General features: G+C 44.9%; 2 protein-coding genes across 2 annotated transcripts in view; both read right to left on the reverse strand.

The window, feature by feature from the left end:
* The window catches only part of kcp (kielin cysteine rich BMP regulator), a 53342-nt gene that overhangs the window by 14437 nt on the left and 10965 nt on the right, over positions 1 to 27940 (reverse strand). The window contains exons 4-31 of the mRNA XM_020455859.2: positions 26915 to 27210; positions 26600 to 26768; positions 9569 to 9642; positions 9365 to 9458; positions 9199 to 9281; positions 8951 to 9044; positions 8751 to 8830; positions 8556 to 8641; positions 8382 to 8460; positions 8109 to 8208; positions 7930 to 8015; positions 7637 to 7730; positions 7357 to 7503; positions 7149 to 7255; positions 6959 to 7052; positions 6677 to 6850; positions 6506 to 6588; positions 6253 to 6346; positions 5981 to 6163; positions 5682 to 5852; positions 5416 to 5589; positions 5218 to 5300; positions 4768 to 4858; positions 4539 to 4621; positions 2714 to 2887; positions 2341 to 2520; positions 2046 to 2176; positions 1696 to 1862 (exon numbers count right to left, since the gene is read on the reverse strand). Of these exons, the coding sequence (XP_020311448.1) occupies positions 1696 to 1862; positions 2046 to 2176; positions 2341 to 2520; positions 2714 to 2887; positions 4539 to 4621; positions 4768 to 4858; positions 5218 to 5300; positions 5416 to 5589; positions 5682 to 5852; positions 5981 to 6163; positions 6253 to 6346; positions 6506 to 6588; positions 6677 to 6850; positions 6959 to 7052; positions 7149 to 7255; positions 7357 to 7503; positions 7637 to 7730; positions 7930 to 8015; positions 8109 to 8208; positions 8382 to 8460; positions 8556 to 8641; positions 8751 to 8830; positions 8951 to 9044; positions 9199 to 9281; positions 9365 to 9458; positions 9569 to 9642; positions 26600 to 26768; positions 26915 to 27210 (3471 nt within the window). The remainder of the gene's footprint in view (positions 1 to 1695; positions 1863 to 2045; positions 2177 to 2340; positions 2521 to 2713; positions 2888 to 4538; positions 4622 to 4767; positions 4859 to 5217; positions 5301 to 5415; positions 5590 to 5681; positions 5853 to 5980; positions 6164 to 6252; positions 6347 to 6505; positions 6589 to 6676; positions 6851 to 6958; positions 7053 to 7148; positions 7256 to 7356; positions 7504 to 7636; positions 7731 to 7929; positions 8016 to 8108; positions 8209 to 8381; positions 8461 to 8555; positions 8642 to 8750; positions 8831 to 8950; positions 9045 to 9198; positions 9282 to 9364; positions 9459 to 9568; positions 9643 to 26599; positions 26769 to 26914; positions 27211 to 27940) is intronic.
* LOC116356384 (uncharacterized) lies at positions 10992 to 25131 on the reverse strand. The gene is made up of 5 exons (XM_031802157.1): positions 24823 to 25131; positions 21611 to 24700; positions 12996 to 13393; positions 11596 to 12848; positions 10992 to 11479 (listed from the first exon to the last, which is right to left on the reverse strand). Exons 2-5 carry the CDS (start codon positions 22236 to 22238, stop codon positions 11287 to 11289), a joined length of 2472 nt encoding a protein of 823 aa, XP_031658017.1. The 5' UTR covers positions 22239 to 24700; positions 24823 to 25131; the 3' UTR covers positions 10992 to 11286.

Below are 27940 nucleotides of genomic sequence, written 5' to 3' on the forward strand. Positions count from 1 at the left end.
CGGCATCCCTAGCCATGTCCTCAGAGCATGCGCAGACCAGTTGGATGGTGTGTTTATGGACATATTCAATCCCTCCCTATCCCAGACTGCTGTCCCCACATGCTACTAGATGGCCACCATTGTTCCTGTATCCAAGAAGGCAAATGTAACTGAACTAAATAACTTTCTCCCAGTAGCACTCACATCTGTCATCATGAAGTGCTTTGAGAGGCTAGTCAAGGATCATATCACCTCCACCTTACCTGTCACCCTAGGCCCACTTCAATTTGTTTACCGCCCCAATAGGTCCACAGATGATGCAATCGCCATAACACTGCACACTGCCCTATCCCATCTGGACAAGAGGAATACCTATGTAAGAATGCTGTAGATTGACAGCACTCAGCATTCAACACCATGGTACCCTCCAAGCTCATCATTAAGCTTGAGGCCCTGGGTCTCAACCCCGCCCTGTGCAATTGGGTCCTGGCCTTCCTGACGGGCCGCCCCCAGGCGGTGAAGGTAGGAAACAACATCTCCACTTCACTGATCCTCATCACTGTGGCCCCACAAGGTTGCGTGCTCAGCCCCCTCCAGTACTTCCTGTTCCCCATGACTGTGTGGCCATGCACTCCTCCAGCTCAATCATCAAGCTTGCAGACGACACAACAGTAGTAGGCTTGATTACCAACAACGACGAGATAGCCTACAGGGAGGAGGTGAGGGCACTCGGAGTGTGGTGTCAGGAAACAACCTCTCACTCAACATCAACAAAACAATGGAGATGATTGTGGACTTCAGGAAACAGCAGAGGGAGCACCCCCCTATCCACATCAACGGGGCAGTAGAGGAGAAGGTGGAAAGTTTTAAGTTCCTCGTGGTACACATCAAGGACAAACTGAAATGGTCCACCCACACAGACAGTATGGTGAAGAAAGAGCAACAGCAACAGAGCCTCTTCAACCTCAGGAGGCTGAAGAAATGTGGCTTGTCACCTAAAACCCTCACAAACTTTTACAGATGCACAACAGAGTATCCTGTCGGGCTGCATCACGGCCTGGTACGGCAACTACACCGCCCACAACCGCAAGGCTCTCCAGAGGGTAGTGCAGTCTGCACAATGCATCACCGGGGGCAAACTACCTGCCCTCCAGGACACCCACAACACCCGATGTCACAGGAAGGCGAAAAAGATCATCAAGGACAACAACCACCCGAGCCACTGCCTGTTCACCCTGATACCATCCAGAAGGCGAGGTCAGTACAGGTGCATCAAAGATGGCACCGAGAAACTGAAAAACAGATTCTATCTCAAGGCCATCAGACTGTTAAACAGCCATCGCTAAGACAGAGAGGCTGCTGCCTACATATATACTTGAAATCATTGGCCACTTTAATAAATGGATCACTAGTCACTTTAATAATGCCACTTTAATCATGTTTACATATATTGCATTACTCATCTCATATGTATATACTGTATTTTATACCATCTATTGCATCTTGCCTATGCCGCTCTGTCATTGCTCATCCATATATTTATATGTATATATTCAATTCCGTTACTGCTGCACTGTCGGAACTAAAAGCACAAGCATTTCGTTACACTCGCAATAACATCTGCTAACCATGTGTATGTGAACAATAAAATTTCATTTCATTTCATTTTTGGAAAACATGAAATATTCCATGTTTTCATTCAGTTTGTGGGTTTACCTGCACACTGGGGGCAGCAGTCTCCTGGCAGTGTGATTGGTTGGGGGCAGGAGGTGGGGGGGCAGAAGAGAGGCATGCAAGAGACACTCCCCTTCACACAGGTACAGCGCTGACAGGGATTGGCTAGCCCTGGGGTGAGGGGTGTGGCTGCTGGGGTGAAGGTTTGTCTGTTAGGGGAGTGAGGAGAGTGTTTACAGACATCCAGCTTGTCACAGGGCCTAGACATAACAGTGAAGGTGTGTGTGTGTGTGTGTGTGTGTGTGTGTGTGTGTGTGTGTGTGTGTGTGTGTGTGTGTGTGTGTGTGTGTGTGTGTGTGTGTGTGTGTGTGTGTGTGTGGAATTAGACCTACCTGTTAGAGTAGACCACACCCCCGTAGAGGCAGGCCTCACAGAGTGGACAGCAGCCATTGGATGATTCAAAGGGGAGGGGGTGGGAACATTGAACAGGACACAGCTTTTTATGACACGTTACCACCTCGTTCTAGAGAGAGGGGGGGGGGAGCAAGAAAGACGGAGGGAGAAAAAGATGGGACAGGGATGTGGAATAGAACAAATATGGAACAGGGAAACAGTGATATAAGAGGATAGACAGACTTCACAGAGATAGAGGGAGGGATAGGGGATGAGATAAAGCTGTCTTCTCACCAGACAGCTGCAGGTGGAGCAGGGGTCAATGGGCGGGGTGAAGGAGGCCCCAGACTGAAACTCCTCCCCCTGGTAAAGGCACACCCCTCTGCAGATGGGGCAGCACTCCCCTGGAGGGACCACAGGACGCGCACACACCACGGGCGGGCACGACCCAGACACACACACCACACCACCGTTCTACACACAGTCACATGGAAAAATTGACCAAAACTAGAGCAAATATAGTAATAACATTGTGTCTCGCCAGGGACCTGAAGATTTGTGTTAGCCCCCATTACTGTCTAAGCTTTAAGTTTTATCTCAGTGGAGTATCGAAGGTTGGTCACATACAGATACAGTGTATGTGTGTATGAAGTGTGTATGTGTGTACCAGGCATGTGCAGCGTTGACAGTGGTCTGAGGGGTGTGGGAAGTGCTCTCCATTGGAACAGTCTCGTCCGTTGAAGCGACAGCCGTCACACACACCGCACGCACAACCGTCCAGCGCAGGGTGTGGACAGGACACTGCAGGACACCTCCGCTTCACACACACTACCTCTCCTCTCTACACACACATCCACACAAATGTAAACGCACACAAACACAAGAAAACACACCGACATCCGTCACACACAACATATAAATGCAAACATGAACACACAAATACTTCATTGGATCAGATGTCTAACTGACATGGAGCAATTATTTGTCTTTTTTTCACACGGTAGCTTGTTGACGGAGGCTGCGCATATGTTACTTTACGCACACATCACCCTCCCTTCACGTTTCTCTTCCTCTTCTGGATCCTTCCTATAAACCAATTTGATGGACATGATGATGATATATATATATATATTTTGTAGGCAACCTTCTCTTTCTGTTGTAACTAAGGATGCTGCAGTAGCACAATCGGGACGCACACTGTAAACCCCAAGGAATTTTTAACTCAAATACTTCTAGTAAGTTGTACTCAAAAGTCAATGAAAAGTCATTATTACTTCAAATGTTTATGTGGTACTGACTCAAAACTAAATGAGAAGTCACACCAACTACATTTTTTAAAGATATGATAACAAATGAACTTTTTCCCCAGCATGCTCTGCTGGAGGTAGATTATTTTTGAATAATTTTTATATCTTTGTTTTTGCATGTACATTGAGTGATTGATTAATTAAATGTTAAGATAAATATTTTTTTCCTAAATGAATCCAATCATTACATTTTTGCACCCATTACTGAAATGGTTGATCTAGTTTAAATGGCTTAGGTAGTTTCCTTCCACTGTTCTTAACCCTGGCAGTCATTATGGATGCAGGTTGCAGGTGAATATAACTTAGGAATTACACATCAATTTGCAAGCCATCATAATGTGATTTATAGTTAGGGTTGTAAAATTCTGGTAAATTTCCCAGGTTTTCCAGAAATCCTGATTGGAAGATTACTGGAATTGTTTTTGGGAAAATTTGTGGAATTTTGCAGGCCTGATGTGCCCTGTGAACTATGAGTTTCAGGCCACTGTATAAGGCCTTATGATATACTGTATGTAATGGTTAAATTATACTGATAATTATTCACCTAGGAACTCACTTGGTGAAGGCCACCAGACTAAATGAACGAATTCAACAACCATGTCTCTGTCAATAACAAATACAGTCATGGGTGGTAACTCTACAATTCAATCGAAAAGGCAAGGCACATTGGTAAATTATTGGAGTCGTGGCTTAGTGAGGGCATTAAATTGAAGTATACCTTAATCAAAAAACGACATTTGTATTACTCATATGAAGGTAGTACTACTCACTTCAGCTATTTAACTTTCTTAACCAGTCATTTTTTAGGTCATCAGTTTCCTAAAAATGTTTGAGTAGCCAGAATGTATCCGGTTTTACAGTGCAGTCTACACATTGCTTTGGGGCAAAAACAATCTGAGTTTTAACCACAAATAACATATAACAAATAACAATAACACAATAACAAAAAAAGAACACTAATACTCCCTGTCTGCTTCCTGCTTAGCCAATGTTTGCAATGATGATCAAATTTAAAAAAGAGCAGCACATTTCTATTTAGACTGCCTGTCTGAGTCCTGCTTGTGTTTGATATGGGACTGAGTTGTAAAGTAGAGAATCTCGCACATGCGCAGAAACAGGATTGCAAACGCAGCCACTTAACCTTGACCCCACCCTGAACTCTGACCCTGATACTTGACCACTCACTGAGCATGTGCAGGTTTCACAGGTTCCTCTGGTTCCAGGGAAGACCTGTCCATCAACGTAAGCCCCGCCCTGGAACACACAGCCTACACACACACACACACACACACACACACACACACACACACACACACACACACACACACACACACACACACACACACACGTCAGTGTCAGACAGAAAGAAATAAAGACAGACAGATAGACAGATATGTTATAGTGGGTAGAGTACCGTCACACAAGGGGCAGCCACAGGGGCTGGTGGCAGGATGAGAACAGGAGGCTGGAGGACACAACTTCTTCACACACCTCACTGATCCACCCTACAGACAGGGAGAGAGATATAGAGAGGAGAGAGTAGGAGAAAGAGAAAAATATTTAAATAAAGTTACACATACAAAGTACAAATAGGTGTCTGATGAAGGCGATTACGCCGAAATGTAAGCCTGAATGTATGTCCCGTCAATAAATAATCAGATCTATGCAGAAACAGAGTGATCCTTTTTCTTTATTTTCCTGGGCAGTCACCTGTCGAAGTGTCCTGGGGTAATAATTTTGAGGGGGATTTTAAAGTCCCTTAGTTGAGCACCTGATTCCGTTTTTGTTCAAGCTTAGCTGATGCTTGTTTGGGTATACTTTCTTTCCATTGTGTATTAAACACTAAATAGTGTGTGTGTGTTACCTGGCAGCTACATTCTGAGCAGGGGTCAGTGGGGTCAAGGATTGACTGGCCACTGATGAGGACCACATTTCCATGGGAACAACCTGTCACAGGAAGAAATTGCCATAGAAACCATGTCTAAAGGAGAAACATTGTAAATATGTTACTTAGAGGAACAATGACATACGGTGTGTGTATGAGGTGTGTGTGTGTACGCACGGTTACACTCTCCGCAGCACTGGCCGGGTGGCTTGTAGGGGTGTGTGCAGTCCTGGTAGCAGGGTAGCTGGCTACACACCACATCACCTACGTAACATGTACACACTCGACACGGGTCCTGTCCACTGAGAAACTCATAGCCATCAGGATACTCCGTACCCCCATACATACAGCCTGCAGAGAGAGAGCGAGAGAAGGATTTAGTCCTACCCCTCTAATCAGGGACTGATTTAGACACACACACAATATCCCACAAGGTGTCTCACCATCACAGGCTAGGCAGCACTCTCTCTGGATTGGGTAGGGACAGCTGACAGCAGGGCAGCGTTTCCTCTCACAGTGGACAGAACCCTCGCGACACACACACACTCCACACGGGTCCGACACATCACCCCACGACTCCCCATTGGCCCGATCCCGACCCTCATACAGACAGCCTGAAACACACACATGTGGGCTATATGTGTAATGTCATGTTATGTAGGCTGTATGAAGTGTAATGTCATGCCATGCAGGCTGTATGAAGTATAATGTCATGTTATGTAAACTGTATGAAGTGTTGTACCGTCACAGGTCCTGCAGCACTCCTGCTGTATGGGGTGTGAGCAGTGAGCGAGGGGGCAGGGCTTGCGCTGACATCGAGACGTCCCATTGGTGCAGAGGCATGATCGACAGGGGTCAGTGGGGTCGTAGAAACGCTCAGTGTGTCTGTAGGGCCGACCCTCATACACACAGTCAGCAGGGGGGACTGCACAGACACATAATTTATGACACCAAATAATACAGTTACTTTTAATTTCAATTAGTCAATCTTTGTCCCTGGCTGTAGTTGCGTACCTGGGCATTGGGGGCAGCATTCTCCAGGCAGCAGGTTGGGGATGGAGCACGCCAGCGGTGGACACCTCCTCATCAAGCACTGGACGTTACCATTCTACAACACACACAAGGTATGGGCCTAACAGGTTCATGGTTGTAGGCATATGGGACTGTCACTCAAACCTTGAGCTACAGTAGGATGGTCATTTTAGAATGGGCAAAACACGGGATTACAGCTAACCCCTAACATTGGCGCTCATGTGTGTGTTCTTACGATACAGTGGCAGGTCCTGCAGTTGTCAGTGGGATGGAGGAACTCTTGTCCGTTGGGGTACTCTTTCCCAGCATAGCTACACCCTGCAAAAAGGTGTTCAGTACTTAGACATGGTTTGACACTATACATATTTGTGTGTGTGTGTGTGTGTGTGTATGTGTGTATGTGTACCGTTACAGTTGTTCTGGCAGCAGGTCCCTGGAAGGGGGGTGGTGCAGTGAGGCCGGGGGCATTCTGATGCGTGGCAGTCAACCCTCCCTGACACACAGACACACTCCTCACACACACTCACCGGGCTGGGGAACACCTCGCCGTCCACAAACACACGGTTCTCAAAGGAACAGTCTGGAACAAACACAAAGGCAAGAATACACTTAGAACACACAGGTTTTGCATTTGCAAGGTTAATATATATGTGTGTTAATATATGTGTGTGTTTTAGGCGAAGAGTACCTGGGCATTTAGGGCAGCACTCTCCGTGCGGTGTGTGTGTGTTGGAACAGTTCAGGGGGGGACAGGCTCTCCTCACACACTGCACCGTACCCTCCTGGGGAGTGGGGGGTAGGACCATGTTATGCAATTTTATGTTGCAGTATGTTATGTGTGTGTGTGTGTATGTTTGGCTGTGTGTGTGTCCTCTCACCAGACAGGTGCAGGTATGACAGGGTTGGTCGGGGTGTGTAAAGGTTTGTCTGTTGCTATAGATACGCTGATCGAAGGTACAGCGCTCACACTCTGCACAGCACAAACCTAGAGAGAAAGGAAAAAGAGAATGGAATGAGAATGGAAAAGAAAGATAGCCATTTCAAATACATACCCTCAGACAGACATGCACACTCACACAGTCTTACCGGTGGTCTTGGTGGGGTGTGTGCAGGCAGAGGGGGGACAGTGTGTGTTTGTACACACCACTTCTCCGTTTAGACAGGTACAGTTGGTGCAGCCCTTGACCTGCCACTGAGAACCCTCCTCATACTCCAACCCCTCCAACACACACACTATAGAAAAAGAGAGAGAGAGAAACAGAGACAGAGAGATGGGGGGTGTAGGATTGATTATGTAAAGATATATTCCTGTCTTTATCTCTGTATGTATAGGATGTTATCATTGTTGCAAAATAATATGTGGTACCTTTGCAGATGGGGCAGCAGAACTGGGGGTTGTTGATGGGGTTGGAACATTGGACCGGAGGACACCTCTCCTCTTGGCACCTCACATTTCCATCCTGATACACACACACACACACACACACACACACACACACACACACACACACACACACACACACACACACACACACACACACACACACACACACACACACACACACACACACACACACACACACTCAGAACTTCTGTATTGTTTGTTTGTATGTGCATCAATGTGTGTATGTCTATCTATGTGTGTGAGTTCAGACCCACCTTGCAGCTGCACTGGACACAGGGTCCACTTCCAGCTGGGTTAAAAATGTCACCATTAACGTAGACTCTCCTCTCGTATTCACACTCTGCAGAGACAGACACACACACAGAGGTGTGATGGATAGATAGTTGTGAAGGTTAGAAGTTAGAGTGTAAAGACTGCGGCAGACTGAACTCACGATCACAGGTGGGACAGCACTGTCCTCTAGGCGTCGCAGGGTGGCTACAACGCAGAGGTGGACATGATGCATCCATACGCTCACATGACACCTCTCCATCCTATTGGTAAGAGAGATATACATCACATGACAACTTTCCAGCCTATAGGAGAGAGAGAAACGCATCAAATGACACCTCAACAGCCTATTCATAGGCTTCCAATATGTCACTTTTTTGTTGTGGCCATTCTGATTCCCGACTTGAACACGTCCACACACATAGTCAGTACTCACAGAGCAATGGCAGCGGAGACAGGGATCTGTCCTGGAGGGGAACATCAACACCTGAGAGTCATACTCACACTGCTCACACCTAGGACACACACACACACACAGGCGAAAGATGATGCATATTCAACTACATGTGCTACTACAGCTATGATACTGGAGGTTTTATGTGTGTGTTACCGTGGGCAACAGTCTCCGGGGCGACGGACAGAGTTGGGGCAGGAAACCGCAGGGCAGGGTCTAGGCGAGCAGAGGACATCTCCATTCTGAGGAGAGAGAGGAGAAACACACACACACGTCAGGGTCTGTTTTAGACACATACTGTATGCACAAATATTTGACATACAGAGACACAGAGCTCTATCCCAGTCTTACCATACACACACACTCCTGACAGCGGTCTACACTAGGGACCTGGGCTCCATTCAGGAAGTCCTGGCCGTTCATTCCACAACCTGAAACATACATAATCACACACTGTCACTGTATACTCAATTCTACGCACACACACAGACATGCACACGCAGACACACAGAGACAGACACACGCACGCACACGCAGACAGGGTGTCTCACCATGGCAGACTGGGCAGCAGGTATTGGGTGGTGGGGAGGAAGGGTTCCGACATGGAGGGCTACACCTCTCTGTCTCACATTTAACAACACCCTCCTGGCAAAAGTTAAAGGTCAGGAAATTAATCTACAGTAAAAGTAAATTCCTGTCAGCACATGAAGCCATCTCTAGTGGATTATGAGAAATAGAAAGAACAAAAGCGAGAGAGAAAAAAGGAGAAAGAAAGGAAGCAAGTGAGAGAGAGACTCACCAGACAGTAACAGAGACTACAGGGGTTTTCTGATGGTCTCCATTTAGCTCTGTGGTGGTAATGGATGCCTGTATGGATACAACCTACAGACACCCATCACAAATAAATGCATATGTCAGTAATAAGAACACATGATTGCTTCTGTCAGAGTATGAATTATACAAACCTCTACAGCGAGGGCAGCACTCTCCATGAAGTGTCTCCTGTTCAGAGCAGTCGAGGGGGGGGCATGAAGGTGGGGAACACACCATACTACCCTCCTAGCACAACCCACAGAAAGAGCAAAGAATCATAATTTAGTCAATGTATGTAAGTGTTGAAGTGTATGTTGGTACGTAGTGTATGTGTCAGTGTATGCAGACATATTCACCTTGCAGGTGCAGGTCTGGCAGCCGTCGATGGTGTTGACAGAGGAATTATAGGGACGACCGTCCAACTTACACCCTACAGACAGAATGAGAGAGAGGTTAGGGAGGTGTGTATGTTTGTTCTGTGTACTCGTATCTGTCCATGTCCGCATGCTAGCAAGTATGTGTGTGTATATGTTGGATGTGTTTAAGGTATACTGAGGTAGTGGGCTGACGAGGGGGGGGGGGGGGGGGGGGGAGTGTCTAGTTGTCAGCAGTATGCACTCATCTGACAAACAATCAGACCTAAGAATAAATAATACCCTGGTAATTGGAATGTGTGGTTCTGTGTGATATCCCTCCCTCCCTCTTTCTCCCTCCAACTCACTCTCCCTCTCTCTCTCCGTCTCTCCCTCTCTCTCCCTCTAACTCTCTCTGTCTCTCTCCAGAACATCTGGCTTTCCTCTTTAGTAATGACACAACAGCATGCTGCTCATATAACACACACACATACACACATGTGCACAAACACACACACACGCACACATGCGCACGCGCACATGCGCACAAACACACACACCCACAGAGAGAGATGTTTTACAGCTGTAACCATAAACAGAGGTGCCTGTGGTGGTACAGAGTTAGAGACTGCCCCGGTGAGTACATTAACACACAATTTACTTGTCAGAGCAACAGTTTGTGTGTGTGTGTGTGTCTGTGTGTGAGGCTGCCCACCAATGCCAGGAAGCATTTCCGCCACTCATCCGAGCATGCAGGCCAATTCAGAAAGATCAAAGAGTGTATGAGTGCGTGTTTGTGTCTGCATAAGAGTGACTGACTGTGTGTGTGTGTGTGTGTGTGTGTGTGTGTGTGTGTGTGTGTGTGTGTGTGTGTGTCGGCTGGATGCCATCAGAAACAATTAAGAGAGAAAAGACGGACAGAAAAGAAAGATGGACATAAAAAAACAAGAGGAGACAAAGACAGTAGACAGAGAGAATGGGGAAAGAGAAAGAAAAACTGATTAAGACAGAAGATAAGAGAGAGAGGTAGGAATGAGAGAGTGTGAGGGATGGAGAGAGAAATGAAGAGAAGACGGAGAGAGATAGAGGGGGAGAGGGGGGAGAGAGAGAGAGAGAGAGAGAGAGAGAGAGAGAGATTGAAGGCATAATATCATGTTTACAGTACATTCCAACAGGGTCGTTTCTATAGGGAACATGACAGAACAGAGACCCATTCGACATATACCGGCCTACTGTGTGTATATGTGTGTGTGGAGATGGAACTTGCTTTAAAAGTAAGTAACCTTTTCATTTCTATAGGGAACATGACAGAACAAAGACACATTTTACAAATGCCAGGGTGTGTTTGTGTGTGTGTGGTGAATATCATGTGGTGGGTAAACAGCTTAATAGATGAAGAGTAAAAGCAGCAACAAAGAACACTAGAAACATTCACTCCCTTTATCTAATACAGTGTGGTACATTGATTACACCTCATAATGTCTAAATATCTCCTACTTCAGTTAAATATTCAAAGGAAGTGTTACAGGGTGTGCAGACTTTCATTCCAACCCATCATCAAAGTGTATTCCAGAAAGAGAAAAGTGTCCTATCTCCAGACTTGGTAACCAGCCTTGGTAATGAAAGCTCTGATGTCGAACTGCATTCGTTTTTCATGATAAAAAAGCATTTTCTAGTCATCTTCCACTACGCTGAATGACATGGGCGCCGGTCAGCACTGGTTACCAGCCCTGGCAGATGACGTACGCTCCGGTGGTTGGGTCAAGCCACTCAGTAAAGCAGGAGCCACAGTTCCGCAAACGACACTCAGCCATCGGGTTACCAAGACAACGTGCTTCACGGCAGAGGTCAGGGCAGGTCATGGGGGCAGAGCCAAGAGGACAACCGGAAAACCAGTGTAGTTCAAAACAAAACCTACAACACACACACAAACCAATGAGAAGATACAATAACAACTTCTACTCTAAAGCGATATATTCACGACTCACTGTCTACTGTTTACACCCCCTCTCTAATTGACCGATGGTTACCTGCTGTCTGGGGTGATTGGCAGCCAAATGCCCCGTCCCCTCTGTGACATCACCTTGTGGGTGTAGTAGTCATCAGAATGCTTTTGTCCTGCCCACTCCCGCTCCAGCTGACCAATCAGGGCTTGGCTCTCCTCTTGATCCAGAGCCATCCAATCCTGCAAAGGCCAGTGCTGAGGCAGGGCTGTGATTGGAGAGCAGGTTCTTGTAATGTGGTTAAGAGTGTGTTGATTGGTTGAAATTAGCTGCTGTTGGGTGTGGTAGTAGAACCGTAGGTAGTGCGGTCCGTTGTAGAACCAGTTACAGCTGTCCTTATCGTATCCGTCTGGTCGAAATCCAAATGCATCAAAACCACCCCGGTCCAAACCAAAGGGGTCGAAACCATAAACACTGTAGCCACTGTCGCTAAAGAGCTCTGACATAACCTTCTCTCTTTCTCTCTCCTCCTCCTCTCTACTCTCCTCTCTCACCTCACTCTCCTTCTCTTTCTCCACCTGAGTCTCCTCTTCTCTCTCCTCCTCCCTCATAAACAATCCATCCCAGCGCATCCCAAACCATGTAACATTGTGGCGGTTAAACCCATAGCGGTTGTATCCAGAAATGTCATAGCCCTCTCTGTCGATGTGGTCACGGTCCAAACCATCCTTACTGTAACCAAGCAGGTCCCAGCCCATGCGGTTGAAACCTTGTCTGTCATATCCATTGCGATTGTAACCACTGTGGTCAAAGCCATCATAGCCTTGTGCATTGTAATCATAGGTGCTGTGTTTATGGTTGTTTTGTGTATCTTGTCTCTTTCTGTGATAGCTGGCAGTGTCTTTTGCTCCTCTGTGGCGGCCCTTCCCTCTTTCGGCAAGGAGTGATGATGTCACATTGCAGGGAGCTCCGAGGGTTATGGGTACATATACCACACACAGTTGTTCCCGTGAAGACATCACATCATCAGGAGCAATACCGAACGGCTTCATCTTGACGAGACGCTGCCTCACCGGGTACTTGGTGTGTAGGTGAGTGTGCCCATGAGCTTCTTCATGAGTGTGCACGTCTCTGTGCCTGTCCTGCCAGTGTGTCCAGAGCTTGTCGATGAAAGCGGCGTGTGAGAGGTAGAGGGGGTCATAGGCGGCCAGAGGAGAAGCCATGTGGCCCCCCACCCAGAGCCTAAATAGCCCAGACAGCCCCTGCAGAGCCTGGGAGAACAACAGAAAGTTTCCCTGGGACAGTAGCCTCTGGACACTCACCGCGTCAGGCACAGACACCTGCTGAGACCAAGGGACAACGTCAGAGGAAAACATGACAGACAAATAAAGATCACTTTATTGACCTTTAGCAATGACATACAGTAATCATTTCATAGTGTATACAGCTTCAAAACATGAGGAAAATTGTAAAATCATGAGGCTAACCGAGGTGTTGAAGCTCCGTCGTAGACAGGGGGACCAGTGGAACCGTGCAGACAAGCCCTGGAAGGAGTGGTGGGGGACACAGCCTGAGACATAGTTGCTCTCTTGCTCTCCATCCCCCTCACTCGCTCTATCCCCCTCTTCATCCCTTTCCCTCTCGCCATTCCTCTCTCTCTCTCCGTCCCCTCCAAACATCTCGGGCTGCCAGACAGCTGAGGTCAAAAGATCACCAGAGTCGACCGTCCACTCGAAGTACGGAACACCCAGTTGGCATGACGACACAGCCTGGAGCTCCTGCTCCACCACCCGCAGGAAGTAGCGCTGCCAGGGCAGGAAGTAGGTGTGGCCACCAGCCTGAGGGGAGAACTCAGCTCTCAGCTTGGTGAAACCATCCCATACACCTACACAAAATCCAACATGAAAACAAGACTGATCCAAGGTAAAATAGAGAACAAATGTCAGTTAGCTATACACTTGGGTAGTAAAGCGTTAGCTGTACATGAGTACCTGGCTAGTAGAGTTAGCTGTAAAAGTGTATCTAGCTAGTAGAGTAAGCTGTACAGAGTACCTAGCTAGTAGAGTTAGCTGTACAAGTGTACCTAGCTAGTAGAGTTAGCTGTACAAGTGTACCTAGCTAGTAGAGTTAGCTATACATGTGTATCTAGCTACTAAAGTAAGCTGTACAGGTGTACCTGGTTCTTAGAGTTAGCATTAGCTGTAAAGGTATACCAGGCTAGTAGGGAGTTAGCTATACATGTGTACCTAGCTAGTAGGGAGTTTGCTATACAGATGTGCCTAGCTAGCTAGGGAGTTAGCTATACAGGTGTACCAGGGTTTCCGTTAGGGACATTTCACTGGCAGCATTTTAAGTTAAAGCTGTAAACGGATAATAGAGTAGTAGGGAGTTAGATATATAAGGTGTACCTCGACAGTAGGGAGTTAGCTATACAGGTGTACCTAGCTAGTAGGGAGTTAGCTATACAGGTGTACCTAGCTAGTAGGGAGTTAGCTATACAGGTGTATCTATCTAGCTAGAGAGTTAGCTGTACAGGTGTATCTAGCTAGCTAGGGAGTTAGCTGTACAGGTGTATCTAGCTAGCTAGGGAGTTAGCTGTACAGGTGTACCTCGCCAGTAGGGAGTTAGCTATACAGGTGTACCTAGCTAGTAGGGAGTTAGCTATACAGGTGTACCTAGCTAGTAGGGAGTTAGCTATACAGGTGTATCTAGCTAGCTAGTGAGTTAGCTGTACAGGTGTATCTAGCTAGCTAGGGAGTTAGCTGTACAGGTGTACCTAGCTAGTAGGGAGTTAGCTATACAGGTGTATCTAGCTAGCTAGGGAGTTAGCTGTACAGGTGTATCTAGCTAGCTAGGGAGTTAGCTGTACAGGTGTATCTAGCTAGCTAGGGAGTTAGCTGTACAGGTGTATCTAGCTAGCTAGGGAGTTAGCTGTACAGGTATCCAGGGTTTCCGTTAGGAAGATGTGGCGCCGGACATTTGACCGTCAGTCTTTTAATTTAACGGACATTTGATACATTAACCTGATTAGGGCGTCCACCCAAAATGCTTAGAATGACAGAAATCACATTTATGTTTATTCATATATTTATTTATTCATTATTCAACAGAATATGCAACTAGAAGATGCAACGGCGGTGTCCGAATTTGCGTGCGCACTTTGAAGATGTTAGAATAACTGCCACATTTACTTTTCCTCAGCCAACAAGATGGGTAACGAACAGCAAAATCACTAGCCTATGTCAATCTAATATCCCCCATAGGAGAAAAGTTGACCTATTCTATTGGTCAGCTTGTTGTTCTGTGTAAGAAAAAATAGCCTATTCCAAACAGACTCTGGGACAGTTGTGGGACGATAGATCCCAAAATTATGCAACCAGTAGGCCTAGGCTACATGAAAAGAAAACTTGAAAAAGCAATGAGGCTGATGCAACAGATCAGATCGTTTAGCTTAAAATGTTGACAAACTATTATTTCTTCATATTTTAAGTGCAGCAACGCACACAAGGCAGTACGTTACACGCATTATTCTACAATGTAGAACATAGTAAAAATAAAGAAAAACCCTGGAATGAGTAGGTGTGTCCAAACTTTTGACTGGTATTGTATATACAGTTGAAGTCGGAAGTTTACATTCACTTAGGTTGGAGTCATTAAAACTCACTTTTCAACCACTCCACAAATTTCTTGTTAACAAACTACAGTTCTGGCAAGTCGGTTAGGACATCTACTTTGTGCATGACACATGTACTTTTTCCAACAATTGTTTACAGACAGATTATTTCACTGTATCACAATGCCAGTGGGTCAGAAGTTTACATACACTAAGTTGACTGTGCCTTTAAACAGCTTGGAAAATTCCAGAAAATTATGTCATGGCTTTAGAAGCTTGTGATAGGCTAATTGACATAATTTGAGTCATTTGGAGGTGTGGATGTATTTCAAGGCATACCTTCAAACTCAGTGCCTCTTTGCTTGACATCATAGGAAAATCCAAATAAATCAGCCAAGACCTCAGAAAAAAAATTGTAGACCTCCACAAGTTTGGTTCATCCTTGGGAGCAATTTCCAAACACATGAAGTTACCACGTTCATCTGTACAAACAATAGTACGCAAGTATAAACACCATGGGACCACGCAGCCGTCATACTGCTCAGGAAAGAGACACGTTCTGTCTCCTAGAGATGAACGTACTTTGGTGCGAAAAGTGCAAATCAATACCAGGACAACAACAAAGGACCATGTGCAGATTCTGGAGGAAACAGGTACAAAAGTATCTATACCCACAGTAAAACGAGTCCTATATCGACATCACCTGAAAGCAAGGAAGAAGCCACTGCTCTAAAACTGCCATAAAAAAGCCAGACTACGGTTTGCAAATGCACATGGGGACAAAGATCGTACTTTTTGGAGAAATGTCCTCTTGTCCGATGAAACAAAAATAGAACTGTTTGGCCATAATGACCATCGTTGTGTTTGGAGGAAAAAAGGGGAGGCCTGCAAGCTGTGGAACACCATCCCAACCGTGAAGCACTGGGGTGGCAGCATCATGTTGTGGGGATGCTTTGCTGCAGGAGGGACTGGTGCACTTCACAAAATAGATGGGATCACGAGGGAGGAAAAGTATGTGGATATATTGAAGCAACATCTCAGGACATCAGTCAGGAAGTTAAAGCTTGGTCACAAATGGGTCTTCCAAATAGATAATGACCCCAATCATTCTTCCAAAGTTGTGGCAAAATGGCTTAAGGACAACAAAGTCAAGGTATTGGAGTGGCCATCACAAAGCCCTGACCTCAATCATATAGAAAATGTGTGGGCAGAACTGAAAAAGCCTGTGCGAGCAAGGAGGCCTACACAACTGACTCAGTTACACCAGCTCTGTCAGGAGGAATGGGACAAAATTCATCCAACGTATTGTGGGAAGCTTGTGGAAGGCTACCCGAAACGTTTGACCAAGTTAAACAATTTAAAGGCAATGCTACCAAATACTAATTGAGTGTATGTAAACTTCTGAACCACTGGGAATGTGATGAAATAAATCAAATCTGAAATAAGTAATTCTCTCTACTATTATTCTGACATTTCACATTCTTAAAATAAAGTGGTGATCCTAACTGACCTAAATGTCAGGAATTGTGAAAAACTGAGTTTAAATGTGTTTGGCTAAGGTGTATGTAAACTTCCGACTTCAACTGTATATATATAATATTATATCAATTTTTTTTATATAGATTTTCCGTTATTATTTTCCCAGAACCCTACCACCCCTCCCCTAATTGGAGTAAACTAATGGACAACAACACTTAGGCTTTTACTTCCAGCTTCTACTGTACATACTACAGTGCCTTGCGAAAGTATTTGGCCCCCTTGAACTTTGCGACCTTTTGCCACATTTCAGGCTTCAAACATAAAGATATAAAACTGTATTTTTTTGTGAAGAATCAACAACAAGTGGGACACAATCATGAAGTGGAACGACATTTATTGGATATTTCAAACTTTTTTAACAAATCAAAAACTGAAAAATTGGGCGTGCAAAATTATTCAGCCCCCTTAAGTTAATACTTTGTAGCGCCACCTTTTGCTGCGATTACAGCTGTAAGTCGCTTGGGGTATGTCTCTATCAGTTTTGCACATCGAGAGACTGACATTTTTTCCCATTCCTCCTTGCAAAACAGCTCGAGCTCAGTGAGGTTGGATGGAGAGCATTTGGGAACAGCAGTTTTCAGTTCTTTCCACAGATTCTCGATTGGATTCAGGTCTGGACTTTGACTTGGCCATTCTAACACCTGGATATGTTTATTTTTGAAACATTCCATTGTAGATTTTGCTTTATGTTTTGGATCATTGTCTTGTTGGAAGACAAATCTCCGTACCAGTCTCAGGTCTTTTGCAGACTCCATCAGGTTTTCTTCCAGAATGGTCCTGTATTTGGCTCCATCCATCTTCCCATCAATTTTAACCATCTTCCCTGTCCCTGCTGAAGAAAAGCAGGCCCAAACCATGATGCTGCCACCACCATGTTTGACAGTGGGGATGGTGTGTTCAGGGTGATGTGATAAGCTGTGTTGCTTTTACGCCAAACATAACGTTTTGCATTGTTGACAAAAAGTTCAATTTTGGTTTAATCTGACCAGAGCACCTTCATCCACATGTTTGGTGTGTCTCCCAGGTGGCTTGTGGCAAACTTTAAACAACACTTTTTATGGATATCTTTAAGAAATGGCTTTCTTCTTGCCACTCTTCCATAAAGGCCAGATTTGTGCAATATACGACTGATTGTTGTCCTATGGACAGAGTCTCCCACCTCAGCTGTAGATCTCTGCAGTTCATCCAGAGTGATCATGGGCCTCTTGGCTGCATCTCTGATCAGTCTTCTCCTTGTATGAGCTGAAAGTTTAGAGGGACGGCCAGGTCTTGGTAGATTTGCAGTGGTCTGATACTCCTTCCATTTCAATATTATCACTTGCACAGTGCTCCTTGGGATGTTTAAAGCTTGGGAAATCTTTTTGTATCCAAATACGGCTTTAAACTTCTTCACAACAGTATCTCGGACCTGCCTGGTGTGTTCCTTGTTCTTCATGATGCTCTCTGCGCTTTTAACGGACCTCAGTGCAGGTGCATTTATACGGAGACTTGATTACACACAGGTGGATTGTATTTATCATCATTAGTCATTTAGGTCAACATTGGATCATTCAGAGATCCTCACTGAACTTCTGGAGAGAGTTTGCTGCACTGAAAGTAAAGGGGCTGAATAATTTGCACGCCCAATTTTTCAGTTTTTGATTTGTTAAAAAAGTTTGAAATATCCAATAAATGTCATTCCACTTCATGATTGTGTCCCACTTGTTGTTGATTCTTCACAAAAAAATACAGTTTTATATCTTTATGTTTGAAGCCTGAAATGTGGCAAAAGGTCGCAAAGTTCAAGGGGGCCGAATACTTTCGCAAGGCACTGTATATACATTTTACAGACACAATGTAGTATTTATCTTAGTGTAACAGTATAACTTTAGACCGTCCCCTCGCCCATACCCGGGCGCGAACCAGGGACCCTCTGCACACATCAACAACAGTCACCCACAAAGCATCGTTACCCATCGCTTTACTAAAGCCGCGGCCCTTGCAGAGCAAGGGGAACTACTACTTCAAGGTCTCAGAGCAAGTGACGTCACCGATTGAAACGCTATTTAGCGCGCACCGCTAACTAAGCTAGCCGTTTCACATCCGTTACATTAGTAGTAGTATTTACAATATTTATCTTTTGTTTGTTTTGAATCTCATTCTTCAGCTACCCTCAACCCCTCCCATCTATCTCTGTTGTTTCACAAAAGTTCTGAACCTACAGTATATACATTTTACAGACACAGTATACTCTCATATTATGTGAGAGAGATGAAAATATCTGTTCGAAATTTAGAAAGAGGGGAGATCTAAAGATGCAACAACTAGCATGGATTGCTAATATGACTAGGATCGTGCCTATGGCTACTGGACAATGAAAGAAAGTTGATTTGAAAACCAATAGAACATGAGACAAATAAGCTCTGGTGTCAATAGCATATGGAAGTATTTTGGTAAGGTCAGATTTGACTTTGAAGCAAAGCAAGACGTGCCTCATAATATTCATTAAAATGTTCAGGTTTCAAACAATTAAGTATATGTGTTCAAAATGCATACTGCCTCCAGCTCATTGTAAGTTGGTGTGTGACGTGATGAAGCCTGCCTACCGTTGCCTATGCACTTGAATAGTGAATTGGAAATGCGCTTCAATTATCAGTTGAGAAATTTAAATAGCAGCGCTTTTGAATCGTGGCCATCAAAGCAGTTTTTAACATATGATTGAATTTATAATTGTTGTGCAATGATTGGGCTTATAAAACAATGTTTCACTCTTGCAGTAACAAATTCGCTTTTTGAGGAGCTGTAGCAGCAGATCGCACTGTCTGACAGAATAGGCTCTGTAGCTGTATGCTGTGCATGTGTGATAAACATAACGACTAACAAAAATACACAAGCACCAATTTAATTCCACTAAATTATGTAAATTAACCTATAGACTGATAAGCATGACCAGTTAAATGTATTTTCATCGACTGGTATTTCCATCAATGATTAGGCAAAAAATTATTATTTAGTAATGCAACATTTTTTTTCTCCCGGCCAATTGACCGGCGGCAGTTTTATTTAAATCGGCTTTTCATAATTTTTTGGGGGGGCCAAAAGCCAGCTATTACTAGCTAACGGAAATCCTGAGGTATTGGGACAGTGAATTTTTGTAGTTGGCTCTGTACTCCGGCACTTTGGATTTGAAATTATACAACGACTAAGAAGTTAAAGTGCAGACTGTCAGCTTTAGTTTGAAGATATTTTCAACCATATCGGTTGAACCGTTTAGAAAAAACAGAACTTTTAGACCAAAAGTATTAGCACAAATTCATTTACATGTGTATTAAAGAAGTAAAAAGTTAAGTATTTGGTCCCATTTTCATAGCACACAAAGCCACATCAAGCTTGTGACTCTACAAATTTGTTGGATCCATTTGCTTTTTGTTTTGGTCATGTTTCAGATTATTTTGTGCCCTATAGAAGTGAATGATAAATGGTATTGTGTCATTTTGGAGTAACTTTTATTGTAAATAACAATAGAATATGTTTCTAAACACTTCTACATTAATGTGGATGCTACCATGTGTCACGCCCTGGTCTTAGTATTTTGTGTTTTCTTTATTATTTTGGTTAGGCAAGGGTGTGACATGGGTTTATTATGTGGTGTGTTTTGTCTTGGGGTTTTTGTAGGTATTGGGATTGTGGCTTAGTGGGGTTATCTAGTATAGTCTATGGCTGTCTGGAGTGGTTCTCAATCAGAGGCAGGTGTTTATCGTTGTCTCTGATTGGGAACCATATTTAGGCAGCCATATTCTTTGAGTGTTTCGTGGGTGATTGTTCCTGTCTCTGTGTTAGTTTGCACCAGATTAGGCTGTTTAGGTTTTCGTATTACGTTTTTGTATTGTTCGTGTTCTTTCTTTATTAAACATGTCTCAAAATTACCACGCTGCATTTTGGTCCGATCCTTGCTACACCTCTTCAGAGGAGGAGATAGAAGAAAACCGTAACACCATGATTACGGATAATCCTACATGAATCGTGGATAATGATGAGTGACGAAGTCAGACACACGAATATCATACTCCCACAAAAATGCTAACCTCCCCTGTTACATGATCACTCATCATGACACAAAAAGTGCAGTAATTTCTACACGGTGTACCGATATGGATGAAAATACCCTCAAATTAAAACTGACAGTCTGCACTTTAATAACCTCATAGTCATTGTATCACTTCAAATCCAATGTGATGGAGTACAGAGCCAAAACAGCAATAATTGTGTACCTAGATAGTTGAGAGTTAGTTGTACACAGGTGTACCTAGCTAGTTGGGAGTTAGTTGTACACAGGTGTACCTAGCTGGTTGGGAGTTAGTTGTACACAGGTGTACCTAGCTGGTTGGGAGTTAGTTGTACACAGGTGTACCTAGCTGGCTGGGAGTTAGCTGTACACAGGTGTACCTAGCTAGTTGGGAGTTAGCTGCACACAGGTGTACCTAGCTGGTTGGCAGTTAGCTGTACACAGGTGTACCTAGCTGGTTGGGAGTTAGTTGTACACAGGTGTACCTAGCTAGTTGGGAGTTAGTTGTACACAGGTGTACCTAGCTGGTTGGGAGTTAGTTGTACATAGGTGTACCTAGCTGGTTGGGAGTTAGCTGTACACAGGTGTACCTAGCTGGTTGGGAGTTAGCTGTACACAGGAGTACCTAGCTAGTTGGGAGTTAGTTGTACGCAGGTGCACCTAGCTGGTTGGGAGTTAGCTGTACGCAGGTGTACCTTGCTAGTTGGGAGTTAGCTGTACGCAGGTGTACCTTGCTAGTTGGAAGTTAGTTACACCTGTGTGCAGCTAACTCCCAACTAGATAGTTACACCTGTGTACAGCTATCTAGTTGGGAGTTAGCTGCACACAGGTGTACCTGGCTGGTTGGGAGTTAGCTTTACACAGGTGTAACTATCTATTCGGGATTTAGCTGGACACAGGTGTACCTGGCTGTGCGTAGAGCCTCCTGATGGCTCGTTGGTACTGGCGCCTCTCTTTCAGGGTCAGGTCTCTTATCTCCTTCCGCTGTGTCAGTTGACTACACCCACACTGCACCGCTCCGCTTTGATCACACAAACACTCTTCACAGCCATGCCTGAACCTCTCCCCGTAGCTCCGTGGCAGGCTATGGTAGAGGCAGCCACAGGTGTGGACGCAACCCACCTCAGAGCAGCGCTGGCCGGGGGAGAAACTCACAGCCTCTCCCTCTCCCTGCAGGTCCCTGACCCTGGCCTGACAGGCTGACACAGACAGGTACTCACAGCTGTAGATGAAATCAGCATCTGTCCCGTCAAACCCACTAGCATTTTTCTCTCTCCCTCTCTCCTCCTTTCTTTCTCTCTGCTGGTTTGGCCTGGTCAGGTTGAACCACTGGTAACCAAAGTGATTAGATCCGTCCTCCTCCAATGTCCTCTTGTCAGTTATTTCTCCAAACCATGCCTCTTCCATCTTTTGGCCCCTTCCACTCTGCTCCTGGTTGGAGGTTGTGTTGTATCCATGGCGACCGTTGCCCTGGCTGTCGTAGCCAATGAGAGGGCTCGGTTTGGGCAGGCGGAAGCAGCAGGCTCCCATCATGCACTGCTCCTGGCAGGCCTCGAGGGAGAGGAAGTTGTTGTTGCTGTTTCCTGTGCAGAACAGGAAGTGGTCACAGCGGCCATGGGCGGGGCTGAAGGACCAGCGACGCTGAGGCAAACTCTGACCTCTACAGCTGCCCTCTGGACGGGGCTGCCAACATGCCTACACACACACACACACACACACACACAGCCCCTTTAACCCTCCCTAACTCAGTGGAGCATTCTCCATCAAACATCAGGACAATGCTAGTCTCATGTTAGGCATTAAGTACTACAAAGCAGTGCGAGTTTCCAGAAAACCTCGTAGATAAAGTGGAGTTTTTCTCTCAACAACCTAGCCGCACCAGGCCTGAGAGAGTAACTTATTGAGAAATGTATTTCTGACAATGAATGAAGCACTTTGTTTAAAAGACGATTTGTACTTGATCCAGCAATGCGGTCAGGAGGTTTCCGTACGGCGGGTGTGATTGCAATTGCTAAGCCTCCAGAGGATTACAGAGGCCAAATCGAGCTCCATACGGTGACACCGTGCACCTCCCAAATTTAGCAACAATGCGGCGGACCCTGCATAGCTCCGTATAGCGCCGCATTGAAATGATTGGTTGATGGTTGGTGGGGGTGGTACGTCCTGTATAAACACAAACTCACTTCCTTGACAACTTCATTGACAACAAACATGGAGAACTTTTATGAAAGGCTATCAGAACCACAGGAGGTTAGTGGCACCTTAATTGGGAGAACAGGCCCCTGGTAATGGCTGGAGTGGAATCAGTGGAATTGTATCAAACACATGGTTTCCATGTCTTTAATGCCATTCCATTCACACTGTTCCAGACATTATTATGAGCCGTCCTCCTCTCACCACTGTTAAGAACAAGTTCACAAATAAAATACATCTTAATGATACCTCGTGTAGGGATTTAAAAGACACCAACATGAGTTTGAATGCCTGGAAAGAGATCGGGGAGATAATGGGATAGATGCAGTAAAGAGGTCAATGGAGAGCAGATAGTGGGGGATAGAAGGATGCTGGATTGGCACACGTTCAACAAATCTGATCTAACAAAGTGGATATTTGTCAAATCCGTCATGATTGATATATTGTAACAGGCCCAGTATATGGTTACCAAAATCCCATTTGGATATATTTGGCTGTTTTCACTGCATAACATTTAGAAGTCCCTTTTCAGGTTTGTAAAAAGTGGTGGTGGCAGTCAAAGTCGGTTTTAACAGTAATGCAGTTGATTGATAACGATGACATGAACATGTGTTGGGGTTGACATACACTCAAGCATTATACTCTGATTGTTACCTCAACATAGTGTGAAATACACATATAAACAATAGCCTAAATCTGCTATTTTTTGCTGGGGGGCAATTCGGGATGGAGATGCAGGTGGGAAAACTGTTTAGCCTTTTACCCTCATGCTATCTTGGCTGAGCTCCTATGTCAAGCACTGGGAAACGGACTCCAACATCTCAGAAGAGGTAATGTTTTGTCTTTTCGTTTAGGCAGTTGCTCGTAATTAGCTGGATGGCTAAAGAGATTATATCTGAATCACTACGAGTGGTGTGGTGCAGACCAATTTATTGGATGCGTATGACAGCTCCCCGAAGCGCAAGAAGTATGAAGGTTCTGACTTCTGCAGAGGCAGCATTGCTGTAAATGCTATATGGCCACTGCAGATCTCGGATTGACCATAAATCGACTTTCAGAGTAATTTGGGTCTCAGTCCTTGAGAGAAAAGTACAACTTTAGCTATGAAGGCTTTGGGAAACTCAACCCAGATTGTTTACCAACACAGCACTACCCCAAAGCAGATCACTACACGCTATTTACATCTCAGGAAAAATCTACAAAACTAACTACTCAGCATGCAATTCTACAGCAAAGCAAAACTCTAGAAAACACAGCTCTACAGCAGTGGTTTTTAACTTGTGGTATGTGGAGGTACTGTAGGTGGGCCTCAATTGTTTTAATTTGTTTTTCTTCCAAAAATAATAACTTTGGTCGCCAGCTGTACGACAGATTGGTGCGGCTGGCTTCCGGGTTAAGCAAGCAGTCTGTCAAGAAGCAGGGTGGCTTAGCGGGGTCATGTTTAATCTGTTACATTCGCTGTAAAAATGTACTCTAAATTTGACCGCTAAGATATTTTATGTTAAATAAAAATTGTGACTGTTAATGGTGGTCCTCAAGAGCTTTTGACAGTGATTTCCCCGGAAAGGAAAAAGTTGTGAATCGCTGCTCTACAGTACTCACACACATCTCTAGAAAACACACAGCTCTGCAGGACACAAGAAAACTCTACGACACACACAACTCTAGAAAACACACAGCTCTGCAGGACACAGGAAAACTCTACAACACACACAACTCTAGAAAACACAAAACTCTAGAAAGTGGTGTCCAAACCTGTCAGAGTTCTGACCCACCTCAAGCCTGTCAAATGTTGTGCTGACCTGTCAGATAAACCAAGCAGCCACAAGGATCACACCAACACACTCCACTAGTATGGTCAAGTTTTGTCTAGTCTAATACACTAATCTAGAATAGTTTAAATGTCTATTCTATGTGGTAGTACCTGTGTTAGCTGTGTTTCACAGTATGTCCCGGTGGTATAGGGGGGGCAGAGGCAGCGGAACCCAGCAAGGTCAGAGGTCAAAGAGACACACACACCCCCATTACGACAGGGGCGGGATTCTGGGGGGGCAGCAATGTATGCCTCTGTTTGTTTCACACATTGGATGCTTGTGTGGGTGAGTGTTGTTTGTGTCTTGTGCATGTGTGTGTGCGTGCAGTGTTTACCCATATTTATAAATCGTTGCCGCCACTCCCAAAAAATCTGATACTTAAACCAGATATACGGTACAGTGCCTTAGGAAAGTATTCAGACAGCTTGACCTTTTCCACATTATGTTAGGTTACAGCCTTATTCTAAAATTGATTAAATAATTTTTTCCCCCTCTTCAATCCAAACACAATACCCCATAATGACAAAGCAAAAACGTTTTTTTATACATTTTTGCTAATTTATAAATAAAAATAAAACTGAAATATCACCATTTACATAAGTATTCAGACCTTTTATTCACTACTTTGCTTAAGCACCTTTGGCAGGTATTACAGCCTAGAGTCTTCTTGGATATTATGTTTTTGGCAAACTCTTTAGGTGCCTTTTGGGCCTTTTACTGAGGAGTGGCTTCTGTCTGGCCACTCTAACATAAAAGCCTGATTGGTGGAGTGCTGCAGAGATGTTTGTCCTTCTGGAATGTTCTCCCATCTCCATAGAGGAACTCTAAAGCTCTGACAGAGTGACCATTGGGTTCTTGGTCACCTCCCTTTCCAAGTCCCTTCTCCCCCGATTGCTCCAGCTTTAGGAAGAGTGTTGATGGTTCCAAACTTCTTCGATTTAAGAATGATGGAGGCCACTGTGTTCTTGGGAACCTTGGAACATTTTTTGGTACCCTTCCCCAAATCTGAGCCTCGACACAATACTGTCTCTGAGCTCTACGGACCGTTCCTTTGACTTCATAGCTTGGTTTTTGCTCTGACATGCACTTTCCAAGTCATCTCTAATCAATTGAATTTACAACAGGTGAACTGCAATCAACATCTCAAGAATGATCAATGGAAACAGGATGCACCTGCGCTCAATTTCGTGTCTCATAGCAAAGGGTCTGAATACTTATGTAAATAAGCTATTTCAGTTTTTATGTTTTTGCCTTTGTCATTATGGTGTATTGTATGTAGATTGCTGAGGACCATTTTATTTTCTATCCATTTTAGAACAAGGCTGACACGTAACAAAGTGTGGAAAAAGTCAATGGGTCTGAATACTTTCTGAAGGAACTGTAAAGTATATAATGGAGCTACATATTTGAAATAGGATCATCTTTGAGACCTAACAATCACCAAAATAAAAACAAACCAAAAATGTCCTGGCATGGGGCCCCCATTGATTTTGTTATATTATGTTTGAGTGACTCGGATAACATAAGAACACGGCAAAATCCACACGGTGGTTAAATCAACGTTGATTCCACATCATTTTAATGAAATGACATTGAACCAATGTGGAAATACATTGAATTGATGTCTGTGCCCAGTGTGAAACCATGGCAAAATGTGTAGAATTGCAAGAAATTTGCTTTAAAACAGCATTTTTTTCATCTTAGCCCCATGAAAAATGTGTAGAATTGTAAGAAACTAGCATTAAAACTGTGAAAATGTATCTCTGCCCCATGGCTAAATGTGTATATTCCCCACCACCCGCACTTACTTTGCCACTGCTGCTGAAACAAATCTTAGTGGGAAACACTGGTATGCCTGTGTTTGTGTGTGTGCAGTACGGTACCGACCGTCAGTAGGAGCAGAGCAGGTGACCTGTCCAGAGGTGCAGGTACAGAATGTGTTCCGGTGCGTCTCCCAGCGATGCCCCTCCTCCACCTGTCTCCCCTCCCACACACACCCACGCCTCACACACTCACATCCCTCCAGATACTGCACACGTGCCTGCAAGTCCACATTCTACACACACACACAGAGACACACACATACAGAAATATATAGTCAATAGTCAGTCTTGCGTGATTAAGGATGAGTATACCTCAATTGCCCATTGAAATCTTTAAAAAAACATCACATGATATAATACATGACTTTGCTGTGGCTACCTGGGCCTTGACCATGTCCAGCATGCGCTCCAGGCCCTCTAGCCTCTCCTCCAACCCCCTCAGCCAGTCCTCGCCCTGGGACTGAGACACAGGTTTCACCCCATGGGGTGCTGGAGGACCCAGAAGCACCCCACCCCTCTGGGGCTGGTCGCCCTGGGGATGATGGGGGTGGAGAGAGGGGTTATGTGGCTGGTAGTTGGCTATATCCTGCTGAGGTTCCAGCCCAGGTCCACGGTCAACACTGTCTACTGGAGCAGAGTTATTGAGCTGGGCATGGGGAGGGCCATGCAGAGAATCTGAGAAAGAGGGGAAGGGTGAGTGGAGAAGAACAGAGAAAGAGAGTGAGTGAGGGGGGATGAGGGGAAAGGGGAGCGAGAGTGAAAGAGGGAGGGAGAGGAGGAAGCCAGTAATCAGTTGATCTAATACAAAAACAGTAGTTAATCCGTCTGAAAATGTGAATTAACAGTTAGACTCTAAACTTAGAACTCATAAATAAACAACCTATAGGAAGTAGCCGGGGGACCACGGATAATATCTACACTAGTCCCCAGAGCCCACAGCGCACACACATGCACGAGCATGTACAAGAGGACACACACGAGCACACATGCCCACACACACACAGCATATGTTTTACTATCCTTGTGGAGACCTAACATTTATTTCCATTCAAAACACTATTTTCCATAACCCTAACTCCTAACCCTAATTATAACCCTAACTCTAATTGTAACCCTAAACCTAACCCCTAAGCCTAAAATATCCTTTGTCCTTGTGGGAACCTGGTAAATGTCCCACGAGGGAGAATTTTCCTCGTTTTACTATTCTTGTGGGGACTTTTGGGGATTTCCACGAGGATAGTAATACAAGCCCCCCCCCACCCCCCACTCCCCCCACACACACGTCTTTCTGTGATTGGGTGGTCTGGCCTCAGGGTGGTCCTGTCAGAGTGAGGTCAGAGAGGACTAGAGGTCAAAGAGGTCAAAATTCATGACCCTGTTCCAGCCAATCATAATGGCTGGATTA

Source organism: Oncorhynchus kisutch, linkage group LG22 (genome assembly GCF_002021735.2).
Source record: "Oncorhynchus kisutch isolate 150728-3 linkage group LG22, Okis_V2, whole genome shotgun sequence".
In the NCBI taxonomy this organism is placed as follows: domain Eukaryota; kingdom Metazoa; phylum Chordata; class Actinopteri; order Salmoniformes; family Salmonidae; genus Oncorhynchus; species Oncorhynchus kisutch.

Bases quoted from the DNA above. Each gene is read 5' to 3' on its own strand.
- LOC116356384 (XM_031802157.1), bottom strand. From the start codon at position 22,238: ATGATGGGAGCCTGCTGCTTCCGCCTGCCCAAACCGAGCCCTCTCATT. The intron at 13,394-21,610 runs GTACACCTGTGT...GATTTTGTGTAG, and splicing joins GAGGCTCTACGCACAGCCAG to GTGTATGGGATGGTTTCACC. The intron at 12,849-12,995 runs GTTAGCCTCATG...TGGTCTCAGCAG, and splicing joins GACGGAGCTTCAACACCTCG to GTGTCTGTGCCTGACGCGGT.